This window comes from Macaca fascicularis, chromosome 5 (assembly GCF_037993035.2).
Source record: "Macaca fascicularis isolate 582-1 chromosome 5, T2T-MFA8v1.1".
Lineage (NCBI taxonomy): Eukaryota > Metazoa > Chordata > Mammalia > Primates > Cercopithecidae > Macaca > Macaca fascicularis.
The window spans coordinates 188,425,686-188,452,942 of NC_088379.1; the positions used below are offsets into that span (position 1 = coordinate 188,425,686).

Below are 27,257 nucleotides of genomic sequence, written 5' to 3' on the forward strand. Positions count from 1 at the left end.
CAGTCTTACAGATGTTTCAGGGGTGTGACTCCCTAACCTAGGCTGATCCTGGCCTTCATCTCGTGTCTTCTGGACCCTTGAAACTGAAAACTAAAGCCGTTCTTAACCTCTAGGTTCCAACTTTCACTGAATTTTTTAGCCTCTAGGCATTCCTTATCGTCTGTGAGCTCATTTGAAAAACATTTTTTAGGCCGGGCCCGGTGGCTCACACCTGTAATCCCAGCACTTTGGGAGGCTAAGGCGGACGGATCACAAGGTCAGGAGATCGAGACCATCCTGGCTAACACGGTGAAACCCCATCTCTACTAAAAATACAAAAAAATTAGCCGGGTGTGGTGGTGGGTGCCTGTACTCCCAGCTACTCGGGAGGCTGAGGCAGGAGAATGGCGGGTGAACCCGGGAGGCGGAGCTTGCAGTGAGCCGAGATCGCACCACTGCACTCCAGCCTGGGCGACATTGTGAGACTCTGTCTCAAAAAAAAAAAAAAAAAATTTTTTTAATCCAACATTTTGAATAGTTTCTAGTAGGAGGGTACATCTTGTACCATAAGGCCATGCAGATTTATAAAATCAACAATTCTCTCTGAAGTGATATGAAATAAAATGTGAAGAAAAATCACTGTGTATAATTCAGACTTTATTGCTTATTAATTATGTCACTCCACAACATTTTAAGTAAACAGACATTGCGAAAATATACTGGGAGTGTTAAACAGATGACGGCAATATTGATGAGGCTGTTCAAGTGTTTTACATAAGGTAATAAGAGGCACCACCATCACCATTACTCCTAGAAATTTGTACATTTCATATAAAAAGAGTAAAAATAGTTCATTGGCATGTAACTAGCATCATTCTCTGTAATCTATGAGCCATAATAAGCCTGAACAGTTTCAGTCTCCTCAGAGCAAAACAAAGTATTTTATTCCACCAGCAGATGTTTCTTCCAAAACAAAAAACAAACCAATACAACGACAAATACTACCCACACACAACCCTGAAACATAAGTTGCCATATTCCAGTGGTCCTGAATTTTAACACGTTTTACTCTACATTAATTCAAGAAATAAAATGTGAAACAGCTTTTGAAAATGAGATTAACTCCTTTGCTGTCATTATACTTACTCTATAATTCAAACTATTTAGCTGAAGTCAGTTAACGAGTGAAAACTGCAGACACAGCTCAAACTACTCTTAACTTCTTTAAACGTTTATTGTTCTATCAAAACTCAGCCCCAAGCTGCACAGGTGTAACTTGAGGCACTAACAATCTCCCTACCAGACATAACAGTTTTATGTGTTCTTAAAGCTGGGCGCATATACAAAATCACTGTACAAACACATAAACATCAGAAACCTTTCCTGGTACAAGTAGACAATAGTTTCCTCTACTATTATTATTTTTAAATCAAGCATGTGTAATGATTCAGCATATAAAAGACTCCCATGTACATGATTAAAAAGATGCTCAGGTTGAGAAATACATTTGAATACTTGAAAAGACACTCCAAAAAAGAAACAAGACTTGAAATGTGGTTTTATGTTGAACCATTTAGGAGACCTCAGTTATCCAACAACTAAAAGCACACAACAGCAGATAAATAGGATTTTATTAAAATCAATGTCTCCAACAATACAAAAATTAAACATTAAGGCATCTTTTACTCCCATCCTGGTATATGCAAGAGAAATGTTTTAAAGAAGGGCCAGTATTTCTTACTGAAATGCTTTCTAGTGTATTTGGCAGGTTTGTTTTTATATTCTCCTATTCCGCATATCACTCAAAGCACTCAGGATCAAACATCTTGAACCAAATCAAGAGAAAAGTATAAAGGGAAGCAGTTGACCTTTCAAAAATTAAAAGAAACTACAGAAAGTATCATGTATAAAGTTCAAATACCAGCATTTAAATTTCTCTGAAGCAATTTATGGTTCAGTAATTAAGCAAAAGAAGAGATGAAGATTTTAAGATGAGAAGCCTATTAATATGGATTGCACTATGGAGTAACTGTTCACTGAGTACTCTGCTCCACTGGGATGACAGTTTGAAAAGGGCTTCATCCTCCTTTAAGAAAATAGCACATCCACCAGGATAAGATCATATAAATTAACACTGATTCTTATTCCCCATGCCTGTCCATTTACAAAGCTCAAGAGGCTTCATAAAGTATACTAAACATTAACATTTTCACCTTTTATTAAGGCAAGTTTGTGAAAATAATTTAATACAACCAGATCTCTTCATGAACTTTCAACTTACAACCTTTTTAATGTAAGAAACATACAAAAAATTGTTTTATAAAAAGCCACCTCAATACCAGAAAATAGTAATGAAAGATTTTGAACCCAGTTTTACTTTTAAAAGAATGCTCTTTCCTTGTCTCAAATTCCAAGTGCTACTCACTCATCATCCTTAGAGCCAGTTTTGCTTAACTATAAAAAAAGAGAAAATATAGTCAACAAGTTTAAGCGGTGTTTTCTGAGTTCATTATTTCCATGGAGTATCAAAATTAAACTATCGGCAACAAGGTTCAAGTAACTTAAATCACCTGTAGCTTTTATCACATGTAGCTACTTTTCAACTTCAAGCTCAGCTACTTCAAACAGGTTTCAAAATGTAACCTCGACAAAAATCTAAACAGAAAGAGGTGGTGGGTGGGTGGGTGAGTGAGACACTCTTGAAGCTTTCTAGGAAGTAAACTGGAACCAAGAATATACAAATAGAAGCACCATCTATAAAATGAATGACATTCTTCAAGTTCTTGTTTTCTATCACACATTCTTTTTAAAATTTTCTAAAAATAATTTTAAATTGTGGTCAAATTTAAAAAATACGTAATATAAGATTTACCATCTTAACCAGACAATAAATTCTTATGGTTTTGAAAATATAAAAGTCTTATTTTTGCATTGCAATTTTTTTTCTAAGAAAAATCTTTGGCAGGGGTTGGCAAATTTGGGGTAAGGGGGGCAGATAAAATACAAAGACGATTCTGATCAGACTAGTGCTCCGACTACTGAGAAAGGCCACTGCACCTGACAAGAACGCTAGCGAGTGTGGGAAGTTGTGAAAAGCAGAAACTACTAACGGTGCTGGTTCTCAAATATTTCGGCCTGAGGACCTCTTCCCATTCTCAAAATTTTAAAACTTTTTGTAGAGAGGGAGTCTCACCAAGTTTCCCAGATGGTCTTGAACTCCTGGGCTCAAGCAATCCTCCTGCTTAGGCCACCCAAAGTGCTGGGATTACAGGCGTGAGCCACCACGCCCCTTTATTATCAAGCTCAGTGGAAGACAGCTGGCTTCTCACAAATATGCTTCAACAGTAAATCAGGTATAATGGAAGACAGCTAACAACAACACAGTAGAAGTACTAAGAACCTGGGTTAATATGCACATCCTCAACCTACTAATTGAGAAAATTCTGGTAAACACAAGAAAATACAAGCATACGTTCTCTTAGTGCTTTAACAGTATTAGTGATGGCATCATCAAATGTCATGTAGCCTCTGGAAAACGCCAGAGAAGTTTCATAAGAAAATGGGTTAAGGCCAGGCGTGGTGGCTCACACCTGTAATCCCAGCACTTTGGGAGGCTGAGATGGGCGGATCACTTGAGGTCAGGAGTTTGAGACCAGCCTGGCCAATATGGTGAAACCCCCATCTCTACTAAAAATACAAAAATTAGCCGGGTATGGTGGTGCATGCACATAGTCCCAGGCTGAGGTAGAAGAATCGCTTGAACCTGGGAGGTGGAGGTTGCAGTGAGCTGAAATTGCACCACTGAACTCCAGCTTGGGTGACAGAGCAAGACTCCATCTCAAAAAAAAGGGTTAAAGGGCACACATCATCTTAGTATTATGATGCAAATAGTTTTGACCTTGCCTACCCTCCGAGACAGTCCCTCAGGGACATCCCAGGGGTCTAAAGCCCACAGTTGGAAACTACTGGCTTAGCATAATAGATTCAGAGACCAAATTATGTCTAAGTGGTAACCTCCTTAAAAATACCTTCTTTCGGGCTGGGCATGGTGGCTCATGCCTGTAATCCCAGCACTTTGGGAGGCTGAGGCGAGTGGATCACCTGAGGTCAGGAGTTCCAAGATCAGCCTGGCCAACATGGTGAAACCCCATCTCTACTAAAAAATACCAAAATTAGCTGGGCGTGGTGGCAAGCACCTGTAATTCCAGCTACTTGGGAGGCTGAGGCAGGAGAATCACTTGAACCCGGGAGGTAGAGGTTGCAGTGAGCTGAGACTGCGTCACTGCACTACAGTCTGGGTAACAAGTGCGAAACTCTGTCTCAAAAACAAACAAACAAGAAAAACAACAAAAAACTTCTTTCATCTCCCAAGATTACTGGATAATTTGAATTTTACTCTTTGTAACAAATTGGAGTTCTATTTATATTAACAGGGACTCTTAAAAATAAAAACTTCCGGAGCTAGGGAAGGAGGAGCACTATCAACACCTTTAGATCAGATTCTTTTTCTTCTCACTTTCGGCTTAGAGCCGCACTGAGAGAGGCAACATTTTGACTAAGAAAATTACTCATTCTGGAGCACAGTATATTTGGAGGAAAGAATGAATTTAGCTGGTTAGGCTTTACGTTGGTACACGTAGGACACATGAGTATCCATCGAGCATCAGTGAAGAAGGGCCTGGGAAAATGAGAGAATGCCAGAGGCTTCACTCATACAGCTGTCTTATATAGGGGAGGAAGAAATACTGCGTTTCTTCCAATTGTAAGTTAGGGCCCCACTCCCAGGAAATAATTTTGTGCTAGCTACTGGGAGCACTAAGATTATTTTAAAGTTTCAATAGAAAATGCATTCCATGGAACAAACAGCTGGCTTTCACATGAAGTTTAAGAAAATGGCCAGGGCTGGGCACCGTGGCTCATACCTGTAATACCAACACTTTGGGAGGCAGAGGTGAGGGGGATCGCTTGAGGCCACGAGTTTGAGACCACCCTGGTCTACATGGCGAAAGCCCATCTCTATTAAAAACACAAAAATTAGCCAGGTGTGGTGGTGCATGCCTGTAGTCCCAGCTACTTGGGAGGCTGTGGCACGAAAATTGCTTGAACCCAGGAGCAGAGGGTGCAGTAAGCTGAGATTATGCCATTGCACTGCAGCCTGGGTGACAGAGCGAGACTCAGCTTCCAAAAAAAAAAGCCAGGAGCAGTGGCTCATGCCAGTAAACCCAGCACTTTGGGAGGCCAAGGTGGGAGGATCACTTGAGCCCAGGAGTTCAGAACCAGCAGCCTGGGCAAGAAAGTGAGACCCTGTCTCTAGTAAAAATAAAAAAGTTGAATGCAGCGGTACATGTCTGTGGCCCCCGCTACATGTGACGCTGAGGTGAGAGGATCGCCTAATCTGGGGAGGTCAAGGCTGGACTGAGCCGTGTTCACGCCACTACACTGTAGCTTGGGCAACAGAACCAGACCTTGTCTTCAAAAACAAAACAATAACAAAAAGCCCAAAACAAAAAACAAAAAGGTTTAAGAACACACTGCTTGTAAATTACCTGTATTTGTGGGTCCTCACTAAAATCCTAGTCTTTAACTACCCTTGCATCACATTAAACACTTCTCACAGTATTTGTGGCACTAAATGGAATGCAAAATTTATTTCATTAAGTCCTACAAAGAGAATTAATTTACTGTGTTAAAAATTAGTTTAACGTATTTGAAACTACAGCTAATACAAGAAAAATTTGAGACATGTAGGCAGATAAATTCAAAATGAAAGCAAACAATTTTAAACAAAAACAGAAAATTGTTCTTGATATGATGAACAACTATGTTTAAGATCTGTCCTTAAAAAAACCCGCAAAAACTGGGGCCAGGTGTGGTGGCTGACGCCTGTAATCCCAGCACTTTGTGAGGCCAAGGTAGGAGGATCACCTGAGCCCAGGAGGTCGAGACCAGCCTGGGCAATATATCTATCTCTGCAAATAATAAAAAAAAATTAGCCAGGCATGGTGGCACATGCCTTTGATCCCAGCTAGTCAGGAGGCTGAGGCTCACTTAAGCCTGGGAGGTCAAGGCTGCAGTGAGCTGTGATCATGCCACCAGCTAGCCCGGGTGATAGGGCAAGATCCTGTCTCAAAAACAAAAAACAAAAACTTAAAAGTAATTTCTACTAAGAAAGCAAAACATTCTTTTCCATATCTGGTTTTCTTCAGTTTCCATATATTGTTGATAACTTGGAGTCATATTTAAGAATCTGCATTATTTTTTCTTTTCTTTTTTTTTGAGATGGAGTCTCACTCTGTCGCCCAGGCTGGAGTGCAGTGGCACGATCTCAGCTTACTGCAACCTCCGTCTCCTGGGTTCAAGCAAATTCTCGTGCCTCAGCCTCCTGAGTAGTTGGGACTACAGTCGTGTGCCACCATGCCCAGCTAATTTTTGTAGGGTTTCACCATGTTGGCAAGGCTAGTCTCGAACTCCTGACCTCAGGTGATCCAACCACCTTGACCTCCCAAAGTGCTGGGATTACAGGTGTGAGCCACTGTGCCCTAAGCATCTGCATTCTTAAGATGTACTTACATAGTCATACTATATTGTAGTTGTAACTTCTGCAAATTTTCCATTATTAAAAAAAAAAAAAGATCTAAAATTGAGAGTGTAAGGAAGAGAAGAATGTAAAAGGTATTTCAAAAATACTTACATGCTGAATGTAAAAAAGAAACAGACATCCCAGTAAATTTCAAAGGTTGTGAAGGGGAAAACAAAAAATAAGAATTTCATTATTTGCTGGTAATAATCATAACAAGTTTAAAGACTAGAATATAAATGTTATATACCTTCACAACATCAACCCAGTTCCAGCCTCGAGGAAGTTCTCCTTTGTGATCTAGAAGATAAAAAATAGTAATTTTATTTCTAAGACCAACCAGTTAGCTTTAAACTAATATTCTAAATAATATATAATAATATAAGATTTTATATACTATTGCACACAAATAGGTTAAAAATTTAAATGACATATTACTAAGTTGGAAAAAGAGTTTATCATTATGAATCGATACTGTTCTCCTGGGAATACCTGCAAAATATTTTAGGTATACTCCGTTTTTACATTTATGGTATTGCTATCCAAGACAAAACCTGATATCAAGGAAAAAATATGGAGATGGGTTGGTAATGCCAGGAAGAGCAGTTAATTCATTTATTAGTTTCATGCATCTGCATGAAGCTACTGCTTTATATAAGGCCACTGTTTATTTAAGTAAGAAGTTGTATTGTTCTGTTTAATAAATCAGTGTTTCACGCCCAGAAGCTTGGCTTAAGACAGGAGGCCTCACAAATATATGCTGGGCTTGGCTTCAAGACTAAGAGGAGGGCTGGCTAACTTATGTATTAGTTGCTATGCTCTGATAAAAGATTCATTATTTAATCTAACATTCTTTAAAAAGGGCTTTAATCTGTTGGGATTGCTTGGAAACTAGCTTATAATTCATAGTTTACAAAGTGCTTTTATTCTTTTAACAGAATATTCAAATTTAAAGAATAGTTTAACAAATACTATCTAAAAATTCTTCAATTTAAAATGGCTTGATTTCCTTCATGCTTGATGTATTAACACACATGTCTCAACTTTATGAAACCTTCAAAATTGACACTCAAAACAAGTACATTATATGAATTTTCCAGCTAGGGAAAAATAAATTAACCCATGATACTTATAGGAGAGAAGCAATATTACTGGAGCTCAATTTTAGATGCTATTCGTTCTTTTCTCTTTCACGCCAAGAAGAATTGTATCCCACTGGTTACTGGTTATAGGGGGGCACATCACCAGTTTTGGTTAACTAAAACTTAGCCACAGTGCCGTGGTTGTCCCATTAAAATTTTATTTAGAATGAAAGCTCCAAGTCACCAACTCCTATACTGTCATTATAAGAAGGCAATGGCTTTAGGTGGGCATCATCAAAGAGATGAAGGTAGGGAGGTATTAACAAAACAGAGTGATCACAGGTCATCATGTATGAAGGCAATAGTACCTCACTGACATACACGCTACAACATTCAAAGAGAGATAAACCAAACTCTAGACAACAGACTGTAATGGCTAACAACTTACTGCTTCAGTTGTTTTTATACTTTAATGCTGCTCTGACATTAGGTAGAATGAATTCCTACTTTTTTTTATTTTACAAACCATTACCATTTCAAAAATGTATTTTGGGGACAAACACAGAGTTGCTATTTGCCATAGACAAACATTAAACAGAACATAAACCACAGAAAACCTCCCATTCCATTACAAAAGAAAGGGCATTTAAAAGGCCCTCACCAGGCCGGACGCAGTGGCTCAAGCCTGTAATCCCAGCACTTTGGGAGGCCGAGGCGGGCAGATCACGAGGTCAGGAGACTGAGATCAGCCTAGCCAATATGGTGAAACCCCATCTCTACAAAAAATACAAAAATTAGCCAGGTGTGGTGGCACATGCCTGTAGTCTCAGCTACTTGGGAGGCTGAGGCAGGACAATTGCCTGAACCCAGGAGGCGGCAGTTGCAGTGAGCCGAAATCCGGCCACTGCACTCCAGCCTGGGTGATAGAGTGAGACTCTGTCTCAAAAAAAAAAAAAAAGGCCCTCACCACAATAAAAGGGTCTGTTCTTCTCAAGAGAAACTTTTAACCTCACATAGTAGCACACACATAGATACAAATGACAATGTCCTCATTTGCCCGGTGAAAAGGTTTACAGACTGTTATCAATTTGCAAGTTTTCAGCTTAAATAAAGAAAAGCAATCAAATATTATTGTTGGTATGGCCTGGAGTTTATAATCTTCTTCTAAAGAATTCTTGTTTAGAACATATGAGAATTCTATTCTCAAATATTATGGTTGTATAAATAAGTTAACTACAGGCAAAAATGTTAAATTATTTATCACACTAACACCTAATGGTATACCAGTATTCATTTCAAATGAAAGCTGTATTTCAAAAAATTTTTGATAACACACAGCTAATAAAGAGGTAAACAAAATCCCAAACATGTAGGTGGGACATGTTTTTGTAGACTATTTGAATGTTCCTCAACCTCTAGACTCATTTATACTTTGCCACTCAGTTACCTTTTTTTTCAAATGGCGACCTCTTGTGATGAAGTAGTAGTAGATATTTTTCTTTTTTTTTTTTTGAGACAGTTTTGCTGTTGTTGCCCAGCCTAAAGTGCAGTGGCACGATCTTGGCTTGCTGCAACGGCTGCCTCCTGGGTTCAAGCGATCCTTCTGCCTCAGCCTCCCAAAATATTTTCAATATACATATGTGACCCAAAAGTTCACTGGCCCAAATGCTCCAAGAAAGAGTAGAGAATTAATCTAGACATATCCACCAGATCACACTAAAAAGCAATCCATTTATCTAGGTTATAAAAGAAAAAGAACAGCCGGGTGTGGTGGCTCACACCTGTAATCCCAGCACTTTGGGAGGCAGAGGCAGGCAGATTACCTGAGGTCAGGAGTTCAAGAGCAGCCTGGCCAACATGGTGAAACCCCGTCTCTACTAAAAATACAAAAATTAGCCGGGTGTGGTGGCGTGTGCCTGTAGTCCCAGCTACTCGGGAGGCTGAGGCAGGAGAACTGCTTGAACCTGGGAGGTGGAGGTTGCAGTGAGCTGAGATCATGCCACTGCACTCCAGCCTGGGTGACAGAGCAAGACTCAGTCTAAAAAAAAAAAAAAGAAAAGAAACACATACAAACCTGTTTTGTCTGCCAGCTTACGCTTCTGGGCTTTTGAAAGTTGTTCTTTTTTGTCTTTTTTCTTACTTGATGGGGCTGTATTAGGAGTTTCAATTGAGATGCTATTGCTTATCGATGTCTAAAAAAAAGAAATAATTATCAGCCTCATACCTTACAACTTGTGTTACACTAAATACAGCTACACCCCGAAGTGGGTTGATAATTTTTACACTTATGAAATAAAAGAATCCTGTATTAGTATGATTCATTTTTAAAATCAAGTGCCCTTAACACATTATTGGTTTCACTCTTTTAAAAGTTCAGATCGAAGGACATAATATTAGTTCAATTGTTATAACCAACATCCTGGGAAGGAAGATCTGATTATCAGCATTATGTTAAAGATCTGAGGTTGCAAAGTAGTTTTACAATTCAGTTAACTTGCTGTTATTTGGAAATTCAATTAAAACCTTTTTTTTCTTTACAGAGCTGTTTCTCAGTGTGAATATTTGACAGTTTAAACATGTCTTTAGAAAAATCACATGTGCCTACCTAGAACATCCTGGTTTCCAGAAGAAAAAATTTAAGACATTTGGGTTAATGCAGTCAGGGTATATGATAGCTAAAATTTAAAACGCTTACTAGGTCTAAGCACTGCTGCAAATGTTTTCCACATACCACACATTTGATCCTCACCACAATCTTAGGAGGTAGATACTATATAACCCCCATTTTACAGACGAGGAACTGAGCACAGAAAGATGAAGAAACTTGCCCAAAGTCACAGAGTTGGTAAGTGGTGCAGTGATGTGAACCCAGGCAGTCTGGCCCAGAGTCCATGATCTTAGCTACCACCCTCCACTGCTCCTCCAGTTGCCTCTTGGGGTTCTGTGCCCTGTTGGGAATGTGAAAGCCAAAACCACTCAAACAGAAGACAGGCCTTGCTGCCAAAAGCTTACCACTGGGTTCACAAGACAACACTAAATTACACTGAACCACTCAAAGTCTTTTAGTGCATGACGTGGTGCAAAGGGGTCTCATACACAGATGTTTAAGGTCATAAAAGAAATATTTCCTAAAACTATTCTAGAAATAATAATAAAACAATTTTTTCTATTCAATAAAGTTTCCACATGCTGCAACTTCTGCAAATTGAACCGTGGCAAGACTACTTACAACAAAACAAGCCTCATGGAGAAAGCAATTTCATACTTATTTTAGCACTGCATAACAGATCCCTTAGCTGTCTAAGCTTTATGAAGATATTAAACAAATACTGGTCTTTGATAAAGGATAAAAATCTAGAGAATATAATATCATTTTTTAGGTTAAATAGAAAAATTCTGAAATTCATTGTTCTTATTTAACTCAGGGGTAACTCTCACTTTAACAAAGTCTTCTTCCAATTCTGAATAGATATTAACTAGTGCAAATGTATTACTAACAGCAAAACCAAAACAACAAAAGAATCTGGCAAAAAAATAATCACACACTCACTGCGGAATTAACGGGATTGTGATTCTCCATGAACTGCTCTTTATTGTCTTTGGCATATTCAAACAATGTATAGGTCATCGCGGTTCCCAGGTTAGCTTCCACTGCTTCCTGCAGCTTGGCTAATATACTCTGCTTTACAGCAGACGATCTACAAAGCACAGCAAAAAATACCTTGCTGAGAGAAAAGTGTAACAGAGCGTGAAATGAAAAGCAGTAAAAACAAGACACTACTCACATGGTGTTGTTAAAAAAAGCGTTCATAGATAGAATTGGAGGTGTTTGGGGATATGTTTCTGTCCAGGAAATCTCTATTAAGAAGGCTTTGGGATCGCCATTTTCACCTATCTGAAGAGAAGGGGAAATCTTAGGCTTGTAAAAAGTGATACAAAGACAGAAAACTAAATTATAATCTTCAAAATGGTGAATTCTTTCCAATACTCACGCTCAGATCAGAAATGTAATATTTTGAAAAGTCCAGGGATACAGGCTAGGACTGAGCAGGGGTGCAGGGAGTCACAGGACAGTCTGATTTTAATTTAGTCCTAGCATGCCTTTATACGTTCCGTTTATGCCCATGTCCTGTCCCTAACCAGCCTATCAGCTTTTCTAGTACCACGCCTACATCTCAGGGATTTTTTAGTGTTTTCACCAGTTTTCTGAGGATGAAAGTAAGACATCAACTTATCCGTGGGATACAGAAAGGGAAGGGGCAAAAGTAATTCACAAACTCGACACACCTCATCTTTGTTTTAAGTTATCCAACTGCTAAATCCCAAGAGGCACAATCCCAAGAGGTAAGAAAACGAAATTTAAAACTGAGAGAAAGAAGGAAAAGGCAAAGGATAAGGGAAAGGAATGCCTTCAGCTGATAATAATTTCTGAATAAAGATGCCCTTCTTTTGCTCTGCCAACTTTTTATTTAAACATTTTTAATCTTAAAGAAAAATTGAAATAGTATAATGAACACTCACTGACATTGATCTCATTCACCAAATACTTTTTGCCCCATTTACTTTATCCGTCCCCCTTTCCACCATAGCATCAACCCCTACTCTCCCAATGTGATTTTTTCCCCCTTTGGTTTTTGCTGAAACATTTAACAGTAATGAAATTTCCTCAATATTTGAGTAAAGTATCTTAAGAAAAGGACAATCTTCTTCATAACCACAAGATAATTATTACACTCCAGAAATTCAACATTGGCACAAAAATACTACCTAATGCATAAACTCTATTAAAAACTACCCAATCATATCTAAAGTGTCCTTTAATAGGCATCATCCCAATCCACAAATCCATAATCCATTGAGGGATCATGGATTGCACTGGGTTGCTATGCCTCTTTATTCTGCTTTAATTTAGAACGGTCTCCAGCCTTCTCCCCTGCCTTTTTTTTTTTTTTGAGACAGGGTCTCACTCAATTGCCCAGGCTGGGGTGCAGTGGCACAATCACAGCGGTTGCAGTGAGCTGAGACTATGCCACTGCACTCCAGCCCAGGCGACAGAGCAAGAGTCTGTGGCAAAAGTAAAAAAAAAAAAATAAAAAAAGAAATCTGCTGGGTATGGCGGCTCATGCCGGTAGTCTCAGCACTTTGGGAGGCCAAGGTGGGCAGATCACCTGAGCTCAAGAGATCTAGACCATCCTGGCCAACACAGTGAAATCCCGTCTCTACTGAAAATACAAAAATTAGCCAGGCGCGGTGGCGCATGCCTGTAGTCCCAGCTATTCGGGAGGCTGAGGCAGGAGAATCGCTTGAACCCAGGAGGCGGAGGTTGCAGTGAGCTGAGATCGCACCACTGCACTACAGCCTGGCGACAGAGCAAGACTCCATCTCAAACAACAACAACAACAACAACTTCCCACCTCAGTCACTCAAGTAGCTGGCGTGTGCCCCATGCCAGACTAATTTTAAAAAACTTTCGGTAGAGATAAGGTCTCCCTATGTTGCCCAGGCTGGTCTCGAACTCCTGAGCTCAAGTGATCTTCCTGCCTCAGCCTCCCAAAGTGCTGGGATTATAGGCATGAGCCACTGTGCCTGGCTTCCCCTGCCTTTTAAACCAAAAATAATACAGGCTAGTTTTCTTATATAATGTCCCCAGATCTGAACTCATTCAAATTAAACATTTGTGGTAAGAAAGCTATAGAGGTGATGTGGCATCTTCCCACAGCATCATATAAGGAGGTACACAAGATCGTCCAGAATCATCATTGGTGACACTAAGATTGATCACATGGTTAAGGTGATCTTCTCCAGATCTCTTCAACGTAAACCTTTTCATTTTGTAATTAATGAATAATCTCGCTGGGTGAGGTGGCTCATGTCTGTAATCCCAGCTCTTTGGGAAGCTGAGGTGGGAGGATTACTTGAGGCCAGGAGTTAGAGACCAGCCTGGGCAACATAGCAGGACCCTGTCTCTATTAAAAAAAAAAAATCATCGTCATCTGTGGGGCAGCTCTACAAAACAAGGTATGAATACCTTGTTTCTCAACAACCTTTCACCCAAAGGCTTTAGCCTTCATTAACAGTCCTTAACGGTAACTGAATCAACTATTATACTGGTGGTTGCAAAACGGTGATTTTCTAGTCAAACTATGGAATGATACATGAATCAACATTCTCATCCTTGCACAGGGCTATGCTAATCTCCTCTGTATTGTTATTAAAATAAATGTAGGGATCTACTGATAGACCTGGATAAGGATTATCTGCATAATAGATGTCATTGGTTTATGTTTATGTTTTAAACATAGATGATAAAAAGTGATAAAAGTTACCTGCTTCATGCAATCACTACATCCTTTCTCATGGTGCATTTAGGAATAAATTATCACATGCCTCACACTGTGCTGGGTACTGAAGATACAAAGATAGAGACCAGGCCATTCCTATCTTCAAGACAGATATTTATATAACTTACAAAACTGCAATATGAATAATAACTCAAAAGTAACAAAACAAAGTATGAAGAAATGGGGAATGGCTAATTCTGATCTCCAAAGTCAGAGCTGACACAGGAGACATGGCCCAAATATTAATGTGTCGCAGAGGAGGCCTGAGCTAGGCCTTAAAGGAGAGGCAGGGGGATAATGGACCTGAGGTGAGGGAAAGATTAAACAATGTGTGCAAAAGCACAGTACTAGAAAAAAATATATGGGGGAAAATCTAACAACCCATTATGTCCAAGGCATGTGAGTGGTGGGAAAAGTTTGGAGAGACAGAAACGAACAGAAAGATTTGGAGTGTCATGTGAAAAAATTTAGTCCTCATTTTATAGGCAAGAGGAGCCCATGGAGAAACATTTTTGAACAAGAGAATGGGATGACTACTTGAATGTTTCAGAGAGCCAGCTAGTACCGTTGGAGGACTAATGGTGGAGTATAAGGGGGAAGCTAAAGAAAGTACTAAATCAGGGAAGTCAACTAGGAGGCTACCAGACTATTCTGTGCAAGAACTGAGTGGTGTGACTTAGGACACAGGCAGAACTTTACCGCTGACCCTTTGACTATCAACACGCTGTCTCCTAATCTCATGTCTCATTCCTCCTAAATCCATCCTATGGGTCACATCAGTGTCCGTCTTATAGTACATATAAATGTCCTACAGCATTCTGTAGTGTGCTCCAAATCACTGCCATGGTGAATGAGACATTTAGGAAAGTACAGGGAAATTCTCAACCTCCCATTTGCTAAGGAGAGAGTAGCAACCGGATTCAAATAGAAGGGCCTAGGACTTAGCTCCACTGTTAATTTTGGACATTTGAGGTTCCTGGTCATTATATACTTGGAGATGGTGTAAGGACTGTTAAGCTTGAAAGGGAATTGAGAACAGAAACTTATTTTCTGTGACGGCCATCCATCCATCCTGCATAAGGATCATTTCTCATAGTTTAAACTGTGACAGTGTTAATAATAACTGTAAACCTTTTCCAAAAAACTTTCCCATTCCACTACTTATAATCATTTGCTTTTTTTGCGTCCCGCTCTGTCGCCCAGACTGGAGTACAGTGGCACAATCTCTGCTCACTGGAACCTCCCCCTCCCGGGTTCAAGCGATTCTCCTGCCTCGGCCTCCCAAGTAGCTGGGATTACAGGCGTGCACCATCATGCCTGGCTAATTTTTGTGTTTTTAGTAGATACAGGGTTTCACCATGCTGGTCAGCTCGTCTTGAACTCCTGACCTCAGGTGATCCTCCTGCCTCAGCCTCTCAAAGTTCTCGGATTAAAGGTGTGGGCCACTGTGCCCCACCTACTTATTATCATTTGAATAAAAGGTTTATATGACTTATTTACGGAAAAAAAATACTGTTACTATTTTTTTTTTTTTTTTTTGAGACAGGAGTCTCGCTCTGTCGCAGTGGTGTGATCTCGGCTCATTGCAAGCTCTGCCTCCCAGGTTCACGCTATTCTCCTGCCTCAGCCTCCCGAGTAGCTGGGACTATAGGCACGGGTCACCACGCCTGGCTGATTTTTTGTATTTTTAGTGGAGATGGGGTTTCACCATGTTGACCAGGCTGGTCTTGATCTCCTGACCTCGTGATCCACCCACCTCGGCCTCCCAAAGTGCTGGGATTACAGGCGTGAGCCACCGTGCCCAGCCCTACTGTTACTATTTTATGTTAAAGATAAGATCACATAATTTTTAAGGTTTTTTCCATTTCTAACAGCTTATGATTCTGGTACAATAAAAACAAGTTTATCCTGGTTCTTTAAAAGTTTCTGAATTAAGTTTTCAAACATTAAAAATGACTGATGTTTGGGTGATATTTCCATTTAAATGCTATAGAAAATACAGACATAATAAATTTAAACAAGTTTAAAAAACAAAATAAGCATTTTTAGCCACTTTTAGTCTTTTCTAGCAAAGTTCTAAGTGCTCTTACTCATGCCATGTCTTACCCTATATTGAAAAGAAACTGGACTTAATTCCCGGAAACTTTCATCTCCTTCGTAAATAGAGCGTAATGCTTCTAGTTCCATCTGAAATAAAGAACTGAATGAGTTTTGTTCAGTGGCATAAATGAATTAGAAATAGAGGGTCTTTACTTTCTCATTCAAGCCCACTCAACTATGTAAAGCTTGACCAACTTACATAACCTTAGATACTTACCACATAGGTGCATGCAGCAACACATGACAATATTACTACCAATGATACTTTCAAACTCTGTGTCAGGCAGTGCTAAGCACTGTACAATGTATTATCGCACAGACTTCTCAAATCAACCCTGTCGAGAGGCTCCTACTATTTTCTCCTTCCTACGGAGGCAAGGAAGTCTAAAGCCACTCCAGAGCAAGTGCTCTTAGCACTCTGCTGAAGAGGACCCTGGGTGCAAAGAGTATTAAACCTGAAGACAAGAACTATGAAAAACAATACTTTCCCATTATTGACATACATTTATTTTATATGTAATCCTTCCCACAGTGATACAAAGCTTTAAAAAACGCCTAAGGGCAAGAAAAATAACTTTAAGAAAAATGCTGACAAGTATCTACCCAAGACGAGACAGGACTGTCAGAGAAAATGTAACTAGTAATCCTTGCTTGGACATAGTTCTTAGAACATTTTGGTATTACAACTGAGAAGTTCATCACTGTGATCACTGATGAATACCCGAGAAAATAAGTAAAGAAAGATTGCACTTGGGTACATGTTTGAGTTTTTCAAAAAGATGCAAGTCATGAATTCTACAAACTAAAGATGGTGAAAGTGGGCTTGATCTACAGTCAAAATTTTAGAAAAGAAATTATTGAACGGGCGTGGTGGTCCACGCCTGTAATCCCAACACTTTCGGAGGCCGAGGCGGGCGGATCACCTGAGGTCAGGAATTCGAGGTCAGCCTGGCCAACATGGTGAAACCCCATCTCTACTAAAAATACAAAAATTAGCTGGGCATGGTGATGGGCACCTATAGTCCCAGCTACTCAGGAGGCTGAGGCAGGAGAATCGCTTGAACCCGGGAGGTGGAGGTTGCAGTGAGCCGAGATCAGGCCACTGCACTCCAACCTGGGCTGCAGAGCGAGACTCCGTCTCAAAAACAGCAACAACAACAACAAAAAGAAATTACTGAAGAAATAGTGTGTGAGGAACCGGGAGATGAAGGAGTAGTCCCTGAGACCTAGCAAGCATCTGAAAAACAAGATATACCCTTCTTAGAAAGGGAAACTTGATTGGCACAAAGAAGAAAGGTATAAAACACCGACTATACAGATTTCAGCCAGGCTCCATAGGTTTCTCTTGCTACCTTTACAGAAAAAAAAAAAAAAAAACAGAAATTCAAGCTGGATTAAAGAATAACTAAGATTAGATTGGAACAAAAACCTTACTCAAGATACAGTACTACTCCTGCCCCTAATCCTTTCCCATATTTTAATTAATGACTTGGACAGGTACAAAAATAGAAGGCAAGTTTATTAAATTTGTGGATGACAATTTGTTGGGATAGTGAATAATGCTGATAGCAGAATAAGAACCCAAAAAGTCTTTGAAAAGCAAGCTAATGATGAAATTTAGCAGGGTAAGTAGAATTTGTATTAATACTTAGATACCTAAATATAGAAGTTGAAGATGAAAGACAAATTGCTTTGTAAAAAGCACTTAAAAGATTTTAGTTGACAGTAAATTTAACTAGACAAAACAGCATGATGCCACAATTTTGAAACAGGACATTTAAAAAATTAAAATCTGTCCACAGACATGTGATTCCAGGAGAGTGAAGAAATTAACAAAGAATGGATATATGAAGACAAGCTAAAAGGAACCACTTCATCTGAGAAGAGGTCTGAGAAACTGGGCAGGAAACTATCTTCAAAGATCAGAACATCGATCATCTGAAAGAAGAATGAAATTTTCCTGTCAAACTGGAGATTCCTGGGCCCACCACAGAAATTCTGATTCAGTAGGTCTGGGGTGGAGTGCAGGCATCTGTTTTCTAGCAACCATCTAAATGGTTCTAAGGTAGGGGACTCTGGTCAAACTCTGAGAAATATTACACTGTATGTTCTTTGCTTTGCAGGGAGACAAAGCTATTAATGCATTCACTTAGAAATTTACCTGGCAAGAATATTTTAGAAGAGATTCAGATATCAGCTAGCTAGCTTGTTGAACTTTGGGTTCTTTAAAGGTTACCTTCCAATCCAGAGATTCTATTACATTTATCATGTAAAAGTAGTAAGTTTCAAGCATTATACTTTAAATTAACAGTGAACTTATCTACCACCCAGTAAAACCTGGTTTCTAGTCCCGATTCTACCACATACTTACCGTGCAGCCCTGCGGCTATCATCTACCTACCTATCAAAGTTAGAAGGTTCCCCTACAGATGGCCTGTGGCACCCACCCCCAACTCTAATATTGCATGATTCAATGTCAAAATGGCATCTCACCAGGAAATATCTGAGCATAAACTGTAAGTTCAGGTGGTACATGAATGCTCAAAACACACGGGTAAAAGATTTCCCCAAACAATATGGACAGAAGCACCATTAACGTCATTTTCTTCCATGAGAAATGTAACTAACTTAATTAGCCCTCTACTAGCCAAGAGATTTAAAAAGGTGACCAGACTAAAATTTAAAGGTGATCAGCCTAACTCAGTAAACAGGCACTGAACACATGGGATTCAAGGAGAGCCAAGAGCACTGGATCGTGCACCAAGGACGCTCATCCCTGTTATCAAGGAAACTAGGGGAGACTCTAGGATTTGCAAACATGAAAAATGAGGGGGGAAGAGAGGCAGAGGCGGACTCCTGCCCATTCACGCGCGCTTGGGTGGGACCCCGGTGAACTCGGGGCACCCCGGCCGGCTCCGAGGGCGCAGGGCACGTGCCGGGCAGCCCGTCCGGGCACCAGGTCTCACCGGTGCCCGGGGCTGCGCGCCGCGCCCGCGCTGGGAGAGGGCCCTGAGCCGGGTGGCTCACCTCCTGGTCCTCGTTGGCACTCATCGCGCCGGTCGCGGGGCGCCTCCTGAGCGGACGGCTTTCCCAACAACGAAGAGACAGCGGGGGCAGCGGCCCACAGGCCGGGCGTCCCCCTTTGGCGCCTCGGTTGTGGCGGCGGCAGTCTTCGCACTGGCAGACGCCAATCGCATGCGCCCCGGGCCTCGGCAGCGCCCAGCCGCCGGCGGTGGGCTGTGGGCTCGGGGCAGGAGCCGCGGCTGGTGGGGCCTGGGAAGTGCAGCGTCTTCCTGACGCTCGGAGGAGCGGCGTAAAGTTCCGGGACAGCGATTGGTGTAGAGCGCTGTCACTCAGGCCCAGAAAGTGCTTCCTGTGCTGGGGGAGGTGGGTACAGGGAAGTCTCGCCTGTTGGAGCTGGCTGTGGGGCTGCAGCGGTGGGGACGGGCCCCGGCGTTCTGTGACATCCCCCCGCCTCCCCTCGTCTTGTCCCGGCTGGCGGCGACAGGCCTTAGCTGCAGCGGGCCCGGGGCGTGGGGCCTGGGTGAGTCCGGGCCGGGAGACCCGCGGGGCCAGGCGGGATCGCCGAGGAAGAGAGCTAGCTCTTAACAATGCTGGTTTGGGGGCCTGCGTTTTGCAATCCCGTCGACGAGTGCAATCCTGGCACTTCTCTTTTAGACCCAAGGAAAGACGCACCCATTTCTGGGGCCTCCCAGGTTTAAGACAGGGGAATAAGAGGAGGAAGATATCTGCCTTTAGGGACTGCAATGTTATTCCTCTGCCTTTCCTCACCGGAGCTACCAGAGCAGATACTGCGACCAGGGGGGCGGTGTTTCTCCTAGGTTGGGTTGTTTTCTTCTCATCTTTAACATCGAAATATCATTTCGTCCTCACACTGTCGTTCCTCCTTTGTTCGTTTTGTAGTTGAACATCTCTCAATCCCATTCTCAGGAGCCTTGTGTCCTACACCCTGAACTTCCAGTTAGTTAAAAGGAAAAAAAAGCAACCACATTAGGTTTTAGGGTTTTTTTAGTTCCCAGTTTGATTGGCCCACTTTTCTTACCTCTCACGCTAGTTTCCAGTTTACTTCCCTTGCATTACTGGATCTCCCATTCATTATTCACCTTCTATAGTTGCGCTTCCTTTCATGTATAGTTTCGTTGGTTGCTCCACTGGCTTCTTCCAGGATAGCTGAAAATTTCTCCTTCCAGCCTGTCATTGAGATCCTTTCAATCTGCGCCTGTGCGTATCGGTGTTCTCATTCAAATTCCTTTGCTGCAAAATAAGCACGACCATTTCAAGTGCCATGGGAGAACGTGGCAATAATTTCTGTTACAATTTTCATGCTGTGATTTTGGAACAGATTTCCCATAATTTAGATCTCTGCTGTCCAGTTCTGTAGCCGGTAGCTACATCAGGCATTTGAAATAGGCTAGTCTGAATTTAGTTGTGCCGTGAGTGTAAAATACACACCAGATTTTGAAGATTCAGTGCAAAAAAAGGTAAAATATGTCATTAATAACTTCTATATTAGTGTCAGTATGATAATATTTTGGACATACTGTACTGCGTTAAATTGAATATTATTAAAATGAATTCCATCCACGTTTTACTTTTTAATATGACTGCTAGAAAATTTTAATTTATTTATGTGACTCGTATTTGTATTGGATGACACAGTCATTTTTAGTTCCTCTTATTTCAGCTACATATTCAAAGACCACAGCTATGTCTTTTGGGCCTCTGGAGTTATTACAGGAAATGGCCTCTAGTCTAGACTCATATTAAGCAAAGGTGCCCGTATTGTATTTTGGTCACCTGCTTTTTGTTGTCGTTGTTGAGACGGAGTCTTGCTCTGTTGCCCAGGCTGGAGTGCAGTGGTGCGATCTCGGTTCACTGCAATCTCTGCCTCCCAGATTCAAGCAATTCTCCTGCCTCATATTCCTGAGTAGCTGGGACTACAGGCGCGCTGTCACCATGCCTAGCTAATTTTTGTATTTTTAGTAGAGACGTGGTTTTACTATATTGGTCAGGCTGGTTTTGAACTCCTGACCTCGTGAATCGCCCTCTTTGGCCTCCCAAAGTGCTGGGATTACAGGTGTGAGCCACTGTGCCCAGCCTGGTCACCCGTTTTTAATTTTCATTCCCAAATTACCCAGAACTAGACTGTTTCTTTCTCTGAACATGCAATCCTTTGCCCTCATAACTTAATCCTGTCCTAAAAATATTTAAACAATTCTAAAACTATCTGTTGTAGACATTTCTGGCAAGCTTTGCAAATCATTTATTCAATACCTATTGTTCTCTCAGTACGTAAACATGAGAAAACTAATAGTCTTTCCTAAATTAACCTTTCAGTTGAAAATATTCCATGTTTTGGGGATCAGGTATTAGCCTAAGTGTGCCTCACTTTTCACAAAGATTGTATTAGACTTCTCTATAATATACTGGTGTAGATTACCTTTTAAAAGAGCCTCATGACATATTCGTTTTCAAATAAGATTAAATTTAAAATATAGTGATAATATTGTTTGGAATAACTTTTTTTTTTTTTTTTTGCGACACAATCTTGCTCTGTCACCCAGGCTGGAGTGCAGTGGCACAATCATAATTCACTGTAACTGTAAACACCTAGACTCAAGTGATCCTCCCATCTCAGCTTCCCAAGTAGCTGGGACTACAAGTGTGCACCACCATGCCTGTCTATTTTCTTTTTTATTTCTTTTAGAGACAGGATCTCACTGTGTTTCCCAGACTGGTCTCGAACTCCTGGCCTCAACAGTCCTCTGGCCTTGTCCTCCCAAAGTGCTGGGATTATAGGCATGAGCCACTTGTGCCTTACCTGAATTCTCTATAGTATACTGGTATAGATTATCCTTTAAAAGAACCTCATTTGGGAGGCCAAGGCGGGCAGTCACCTGAGGTCACGGGATCAAGACCATCCTGGCCAACATGGTGAAACACCGTCTCTACTAAAATACAAAAATATTAGCTGGGCATGGTGGCACATGCCTGTAGTCCCAGCTACTAGGGAGGCTGAGGCAGGGGAATCACTTGAACCCGCAAGGTGGAGGTTATAGTGAGCTGAGATCATGCCACTGCACTCCAGCTTGGTGACAGAGTGAGACTCTGTCTCAAAAAAAAAAAAAAAAAAAAAAAAAAAATATATATATATATATATAATATGACAGTCTTGTTTGTGATAAACATAGTTTTATATACTTACAAAGTCAGGGCATACTTTAGATTTATTATGGACTGATTCTTAGCTAAAGAATGCAATGGAAACATCCTCTGAGAAGTTTCCATTCATTGTTAGTTTTTCCCTTACAGATTTTTCTTTAAAGAGTACATTTTATATTGTGGCAAATGAGACAACATAGCTACTATTTAGATAATTACATAAATTAAAGGCTATTATTTTAATAATATCCTAGGTATTCAGAAACTCAATATTAGCAATTACAGAGAAATTAGAGGAAGTTTATTATATGTAAGTCAACTTTTTCTTTTATATTTTTCCTTCAATATATTTTTCTTTTATAGATGAAATAGATCATATAGATCTATTTTAATTTTATCACCTTCTTGCTTTCTTAGTCTACTAATTTCAAAGTTCTGTGTGCATTTTGAGACATTACTGAAAATACCCATTTGTCTTGAAGTTGACTTCAACATTTTTAACATGAAAGATTTTTTTTTAAATGTCATATAGTTATCACATTTTAATAGATCCAATTCAGGAATTGAAATTTTCCCTTTTTCTCTCTTCTGTTTGCTTGACAGTTTGCAGATACTCAAATCCTTTTGACTTTTTGTAATGATTATTTATTTCATTTTTTTTGAGACACAGTCTCACTGTCACCCAGACTGAAGTGCAGTGGCGTGATCTTGGCTCACTGGAGCCTCTACCTCCTGGGTTCAAGCGATTCTCATGCCCCAGCCTCCAAGTAGCTGGGGTTACAGGCGTGTGCCACCATGTCCAGCTAATTTTTTGAGTCTCGTTCTGTTGTCCGGGCTAGAGTGCAGTGGCGCGATCACTGCAACCTCCACCTCCCGGGTTCACGCGATTCTCCTGCCTCAGCGTCCGAGTAGCTGGGACTACAGGTGTGTATTTTTAGTAGAGATGGGATTTCACCGTGATAGCCAGGATGGTCTTGATCTCCCGACCTCATAATCCACCTGCCTTGGCCTCCCAAAGTGCTGGGATTATAGGCGTGAGCCACCATGCCCGACCAATTTTTTGTACTTTTAGTAGAGACAAGGTTTCACTGTGTTGGCTAGGCTGGTCTCAAACTCCTGGCCTCCAGTGATCTACCTGCTTCGGCCTCCCAAAGTGTTGGGATTACATGCATGAGTCACCATGCCTGGCCTTGTAATGATTTTTTTTTGTAATGATTTTTAAATAGAGATTTATATATTGGAAATGAATATGAGGTTTTTTTTTTGTTTTTTTTTGTTGTTGTTGTTGAGACAGAGTTTCGCTCTCGTTGCCCAGGCTGGATAAATGAATATGAGGTTTTAAAAATTAATTATGTATATATTAACCTTTGTATTTCAGGTTTTTTGTGACATCGTAAACATGAGCCCCACACAATGGGACCTGCCTGTGGAATTGTGTTGCCGGCCTATGGCCTTTGTTACTCTTACGGGCCTGGATGTAGTTTATAATGCAGTGCATCGAGCGGTCTGGGACGCCTTCTGTGCCAATCGGAGAGCTGATCGAGTACCAATTTCTTTCAAGGTGCTCCCAGGTGACCATGAGTATCCCAAATGCAGACCCAAGGTAATGGCACTGTGCTGGTATGTGTTCTCTCCCTCTCTCTCGATGTGTGTGTGTGTGTGTGTGTGTGTGTGTGTGTGTGTGTGTCTTTTTTGTTCTGTTGTGTGTGCCGAGTTTATCAAGACAGTGGTCACAGTGGTGCATAAAGAAAGCCTTAGGCATTTTCATGTAATACACTGCATGTATATTTAATAATAGTTCTTTTTTTTTAAACTCAGTAATAATTACTTTGTAAAGCTTCTATCCTATGAACTTAGGTTTTCCCTTTTTTGTTTTTAGGAAAAAAACCCAAGTCTCCATATTTTTAACATAGTCCCCTCTAAAAGGAAGGTCTTGCAGTCCCCACCGTCATTACTGATGTCGTTTTTGAATCCCATGGTCTGTGTAATTTGGCTCAGTTTCACAGATTTCTTGAGCACTTGCTTTGTGATAGGCACCTGGAACCGTGCAACAAGCCAGTGATACGAATTTAAGACAGATTCCCTATTCTTGAGGAGTTACACATAAACTAAGGCAGTTTCTTCATTGCAGAATGAAGAAAGGTATTAAGTTCAAAACTGACTTTTAAGGTGAACGACGTAGTAAAGACTACTTTACCTTAGGTAATAATTATCATCATAATGATAGTGTCACTAATAGCTAACATAGTTGTAAAAACAACAGTAAAACAGTTTGCTGTTTTATGCAATTTATGTATATTTATGTATATTGATTATTTGTTATTTATCATAATCTTATGAGGTTGGTTTGAAAATTAGATGATAAAACCCTTTTAGTTCTGAACCATACCCTTTTTTTTCCTTTTGCCCTAGAGCAGTGTCTCTGACACAGTAATCTCTGGACCAAGTATGTCATCATAACCTGGGTTATTTATTAAAAATGTAGATTGCATGCCTCCTCAGTTGGTCTCTGGGAATACAGGACTTGGTCACCAGCTGATTATTTTGTGTGTGTTTGAGAACCACACACAGGAGACACCATTTCATATATCCAGCCCTGGAAACTGAGCTGTCTGAAATTGTGCAAGTCATAGCATCCCAGCCCTCGCCCTTACACGATTATTTTTCTTTTCTTTTCTTTTTTTTTTTTGAGATGGAGTCTCGCTCTGTCCCCAAGGCTGGAGTGCAGTGGCGCGATCACTGCAAGCTCCGCCTCCCGGGTTCATGCCATTCTCCTGCCTCAGCCTCCCGAGAAGCTGGGACTACAGGCGCCTGCCACCACGTCCGGCTAATTTTCTGTATTTTTAGTAGAGACGGGGTTTCACCGTGTTAGCCAGTTTGGTCTCGATCTCCTGATCTCATGATCCACCCGCCTCAGCCTGGGTGGTGGGATTACACCCAAAGTGCTGGGATTACAGGCATGAGCCACTGCACCAGGCCTATGCAATTATTTTTCTTTAGTGTCATGTTTGTGTCAAGAAGGCAGGGGGCCCAGCACAAGCCCTCTTTTCTCCTCTTTTAATGCTTGAATTCAAGCTGCTTTTCATTTCTCTATTCCCAGCTCTTGGCTGAGTCCCCATGTTATTTTGTGTCAGCCTTCCTTATAGACTTCATCTTTCCTTAGCGGAGGCAGACATTGGATCAACATGAAGTGGAGTAGTCTGAGCTAGCGCAGGTGATTTGGAAGGAATGTGAGGTTTCAACTGCATCCTTCAGGGCTAACACTCAAATCCACAGCATCCTCTTCCCACTGTGTGGCACTTAGTGCTCAGACCCAAGTGACTCCTGTAAGGCTTCTGGTTAAGAATTGTTCTCTGCTTTTTACTTCATCCACAAGTGAGGTGAAATGCCATCATAGCAGTATGTCTTTGAAATAAACAAAGCCATATGGGATTTTAAGTAGTATTTTTTTTTGAGCAGTTTTATAAGAACAGAAGCTGGAATGGTGAATAATATAAGTAGAACTTACCTGGAAATGGACTACTTCTTTTTTTTTTTTTACAAAGTATTTGAGACCCTTGACATCATTAGACATGCATCATCATTTTATGCATTCAGTTATGGGGCTGATAGAAACTCTCTGGCTTTAGTCATTCTTTAAATGGGACGTATAGCTTCTCCAGGATTGAGATTCCACCTTCAACACTTACTAGTTCTTTCTGAATCGGTAAGCCTGAGTTTCCTAATCAAAAATGGGAGGTGTGTCTACTGAATGAGATCAATGCCCGTAAAGTGCTTGGCACTCAGTAACAGGTGGTTTCTGCTGCTCTCAGGTAACTTTTCAATTTCTGCCAATGTTTGCAGAGAACTTCATATGAGTGGTACATTCCCAAAGGGATCTTAAAGACTGGCTGGATGAATAAGCATCTGAATCTGGTGCCAGCCCTGGTGGTTGTGTTCTATGAACTGGACTGGGATGAGCCTCAGTGGAAAGAAAAGCAGTCTGAGTGCGCCACCAGAGTGGAGATAGTCAGGTATGATCTTCTGTGTCAGGGCGGCTATTTCAGTTTGCACATGTGTGTTATTCACTAACATTTCTTGAAGGCTGCAGTGGTCACTTGGGGATTGACCTCCAATTAATCTTGTTCTCTTCCTCACAGGTAGCATAATTATTGACTGTATTTAATGCTGGGTATGTGAAGAAATTTAAAAGACTAATTGGTCTCAATTTCCAAATGTTTTTCTTGTATTTATTATCTTTTTTGGAGACAGTAATTTACTGTTTAGTCTCTTAAAACACTTTGCTTTATCACTATTTAAGTTTCAAATAATTAATTCTCTTGGATGACTACTCTGCAGTGTATCACCATAAAGAAGTAAGTTGCATTATAACTTTTACCTAAAAGTGTAAGTTAATCTGTTCCTTTTAAGGAAGATTTTTAAGATTAGAAGATGTGAGATCCTACTTTTAGAATTTAAATCATCGTGACGTATATGTGCTTTGTGTACAGGAAAAGATTTCTTCTGATCTTGGTTTTTTTAGTTGAAATTTATCTTCAGTTGAATTACCAAGGTTGTATTTTATGTGAAGTCGTGAATACATTTTTTTAAGTTAAAATAATTAATGTTATTATTGCTTTTTCACTGCAGGCAAAGTTTACAAGGAAGAAACACAAAAGTTGCAGTCGTTCTGATTCAGAAGAAAACCCCTTTGCCCCCAGGTATCAAAAGTTTATTTAATTAATTAATTGTTTTATACCTCCAATTCTTATTAAAGGGAAATAGGAGTTTTTGGATGTTTAAATCTTTTATGCATTCAGTTACAGGGCTGATAGTGTGTTAACTTTAAAAAGCACCAATGATACATGGGCAAATGCTTATTGTAAAAAATTAAAGATAGTAAAGAATGCAAATCTTAAGTCCTCTTCCCCTAGTTCCACTTGTCTTCTTATATAGGGGATATAGGAAGACATGTTTAATTCACAAAACAATTAATTCACTTGAATTTTTTTACAA

General features: G+C 40.5%; 2 protein-coding genes and 1 non-coding gene across 5 annotated transcripts in view; 1 reads left to right on the forward strand and 2 right to left on the reverse strand.

The window, feature by feature from the left end:
• Positions 1-615: 615 nt before the first annotated feature.
• Positions 616-19,366, reverse strand: RWDD4 (RWD domain containing 4). 2 transcript variants are annotated; one of them, XM_074040802.1, is made up of 7 exons: positions 19,107-19,366; positions 16,086-16,166; positions 11,424-11,529; positions 11,189-11,336; positions 9,713-9,830; positions 6,807-6,856; positions 616-2,433 (listed from the first exon to the last, which is right to left on the reverse strand). In XM_074040802.1, exons 3-7 carry the CDS (start codon positions 11,447-11,449, stop codon positions 2,401-2,403), a joined length of 375 nt encoding a protein of 124 aa, XP_073896903.1. In that variant the 5' UTR covers positions 11,450-11,529; positions 16,086-16,166; positions 19,107-19,366; the 3' UTR covers positions 616-2,400. The 2 variants fall into 2 exon arrangements, with proteins under 2 accessions (XP_073896903.1, XP_005556438.1); XM_005556381.4 differs by having other exon boundaries at positions 11,424-11,533.
• On the reverse strand, positions 13,776-13,881 carry LOC123573757 (U6 spliceosomal RNA). Its single transcript, XR_006698493.2, has one exon. It is a non-coding gene; the product is annotated as a U6 spliceosomal RNA (small nuclear RNA).
• A 102-nt stretch (positions 19,367-19,468) lies between the features above and the next one.
• Positions 19,469-27,257, forward strand: part of TRAPPC11 (trafficking protein particle complex subunit 11) — a 53,053-nt gene continuing 45,264 nt past the window's right edge. For both annotated transcript variants that reach the window (XM_005556382.5, XM_074040801.1), the window contains exons 1-4: positions 19,469-19,623; positions 23,641-23,865; positions 26,106-26,275; positions 26,892-26,962. In XM_005556382.5, the coding sequence (XP_005556439.2) occupies positions 23,662-23,865; positions 26,106-26,275; positions 26,892-26,962 (445 nt within the window). In that variant the 5' untranslated portion in view covers positions 19,469-19,623; positions 23,641-23,661. The remainder of the gene's footprint in view (positions 19,624-23,640; positions 23,866-26,105; positions 26,276-26,891; positions 26,963-27,257) is intronic.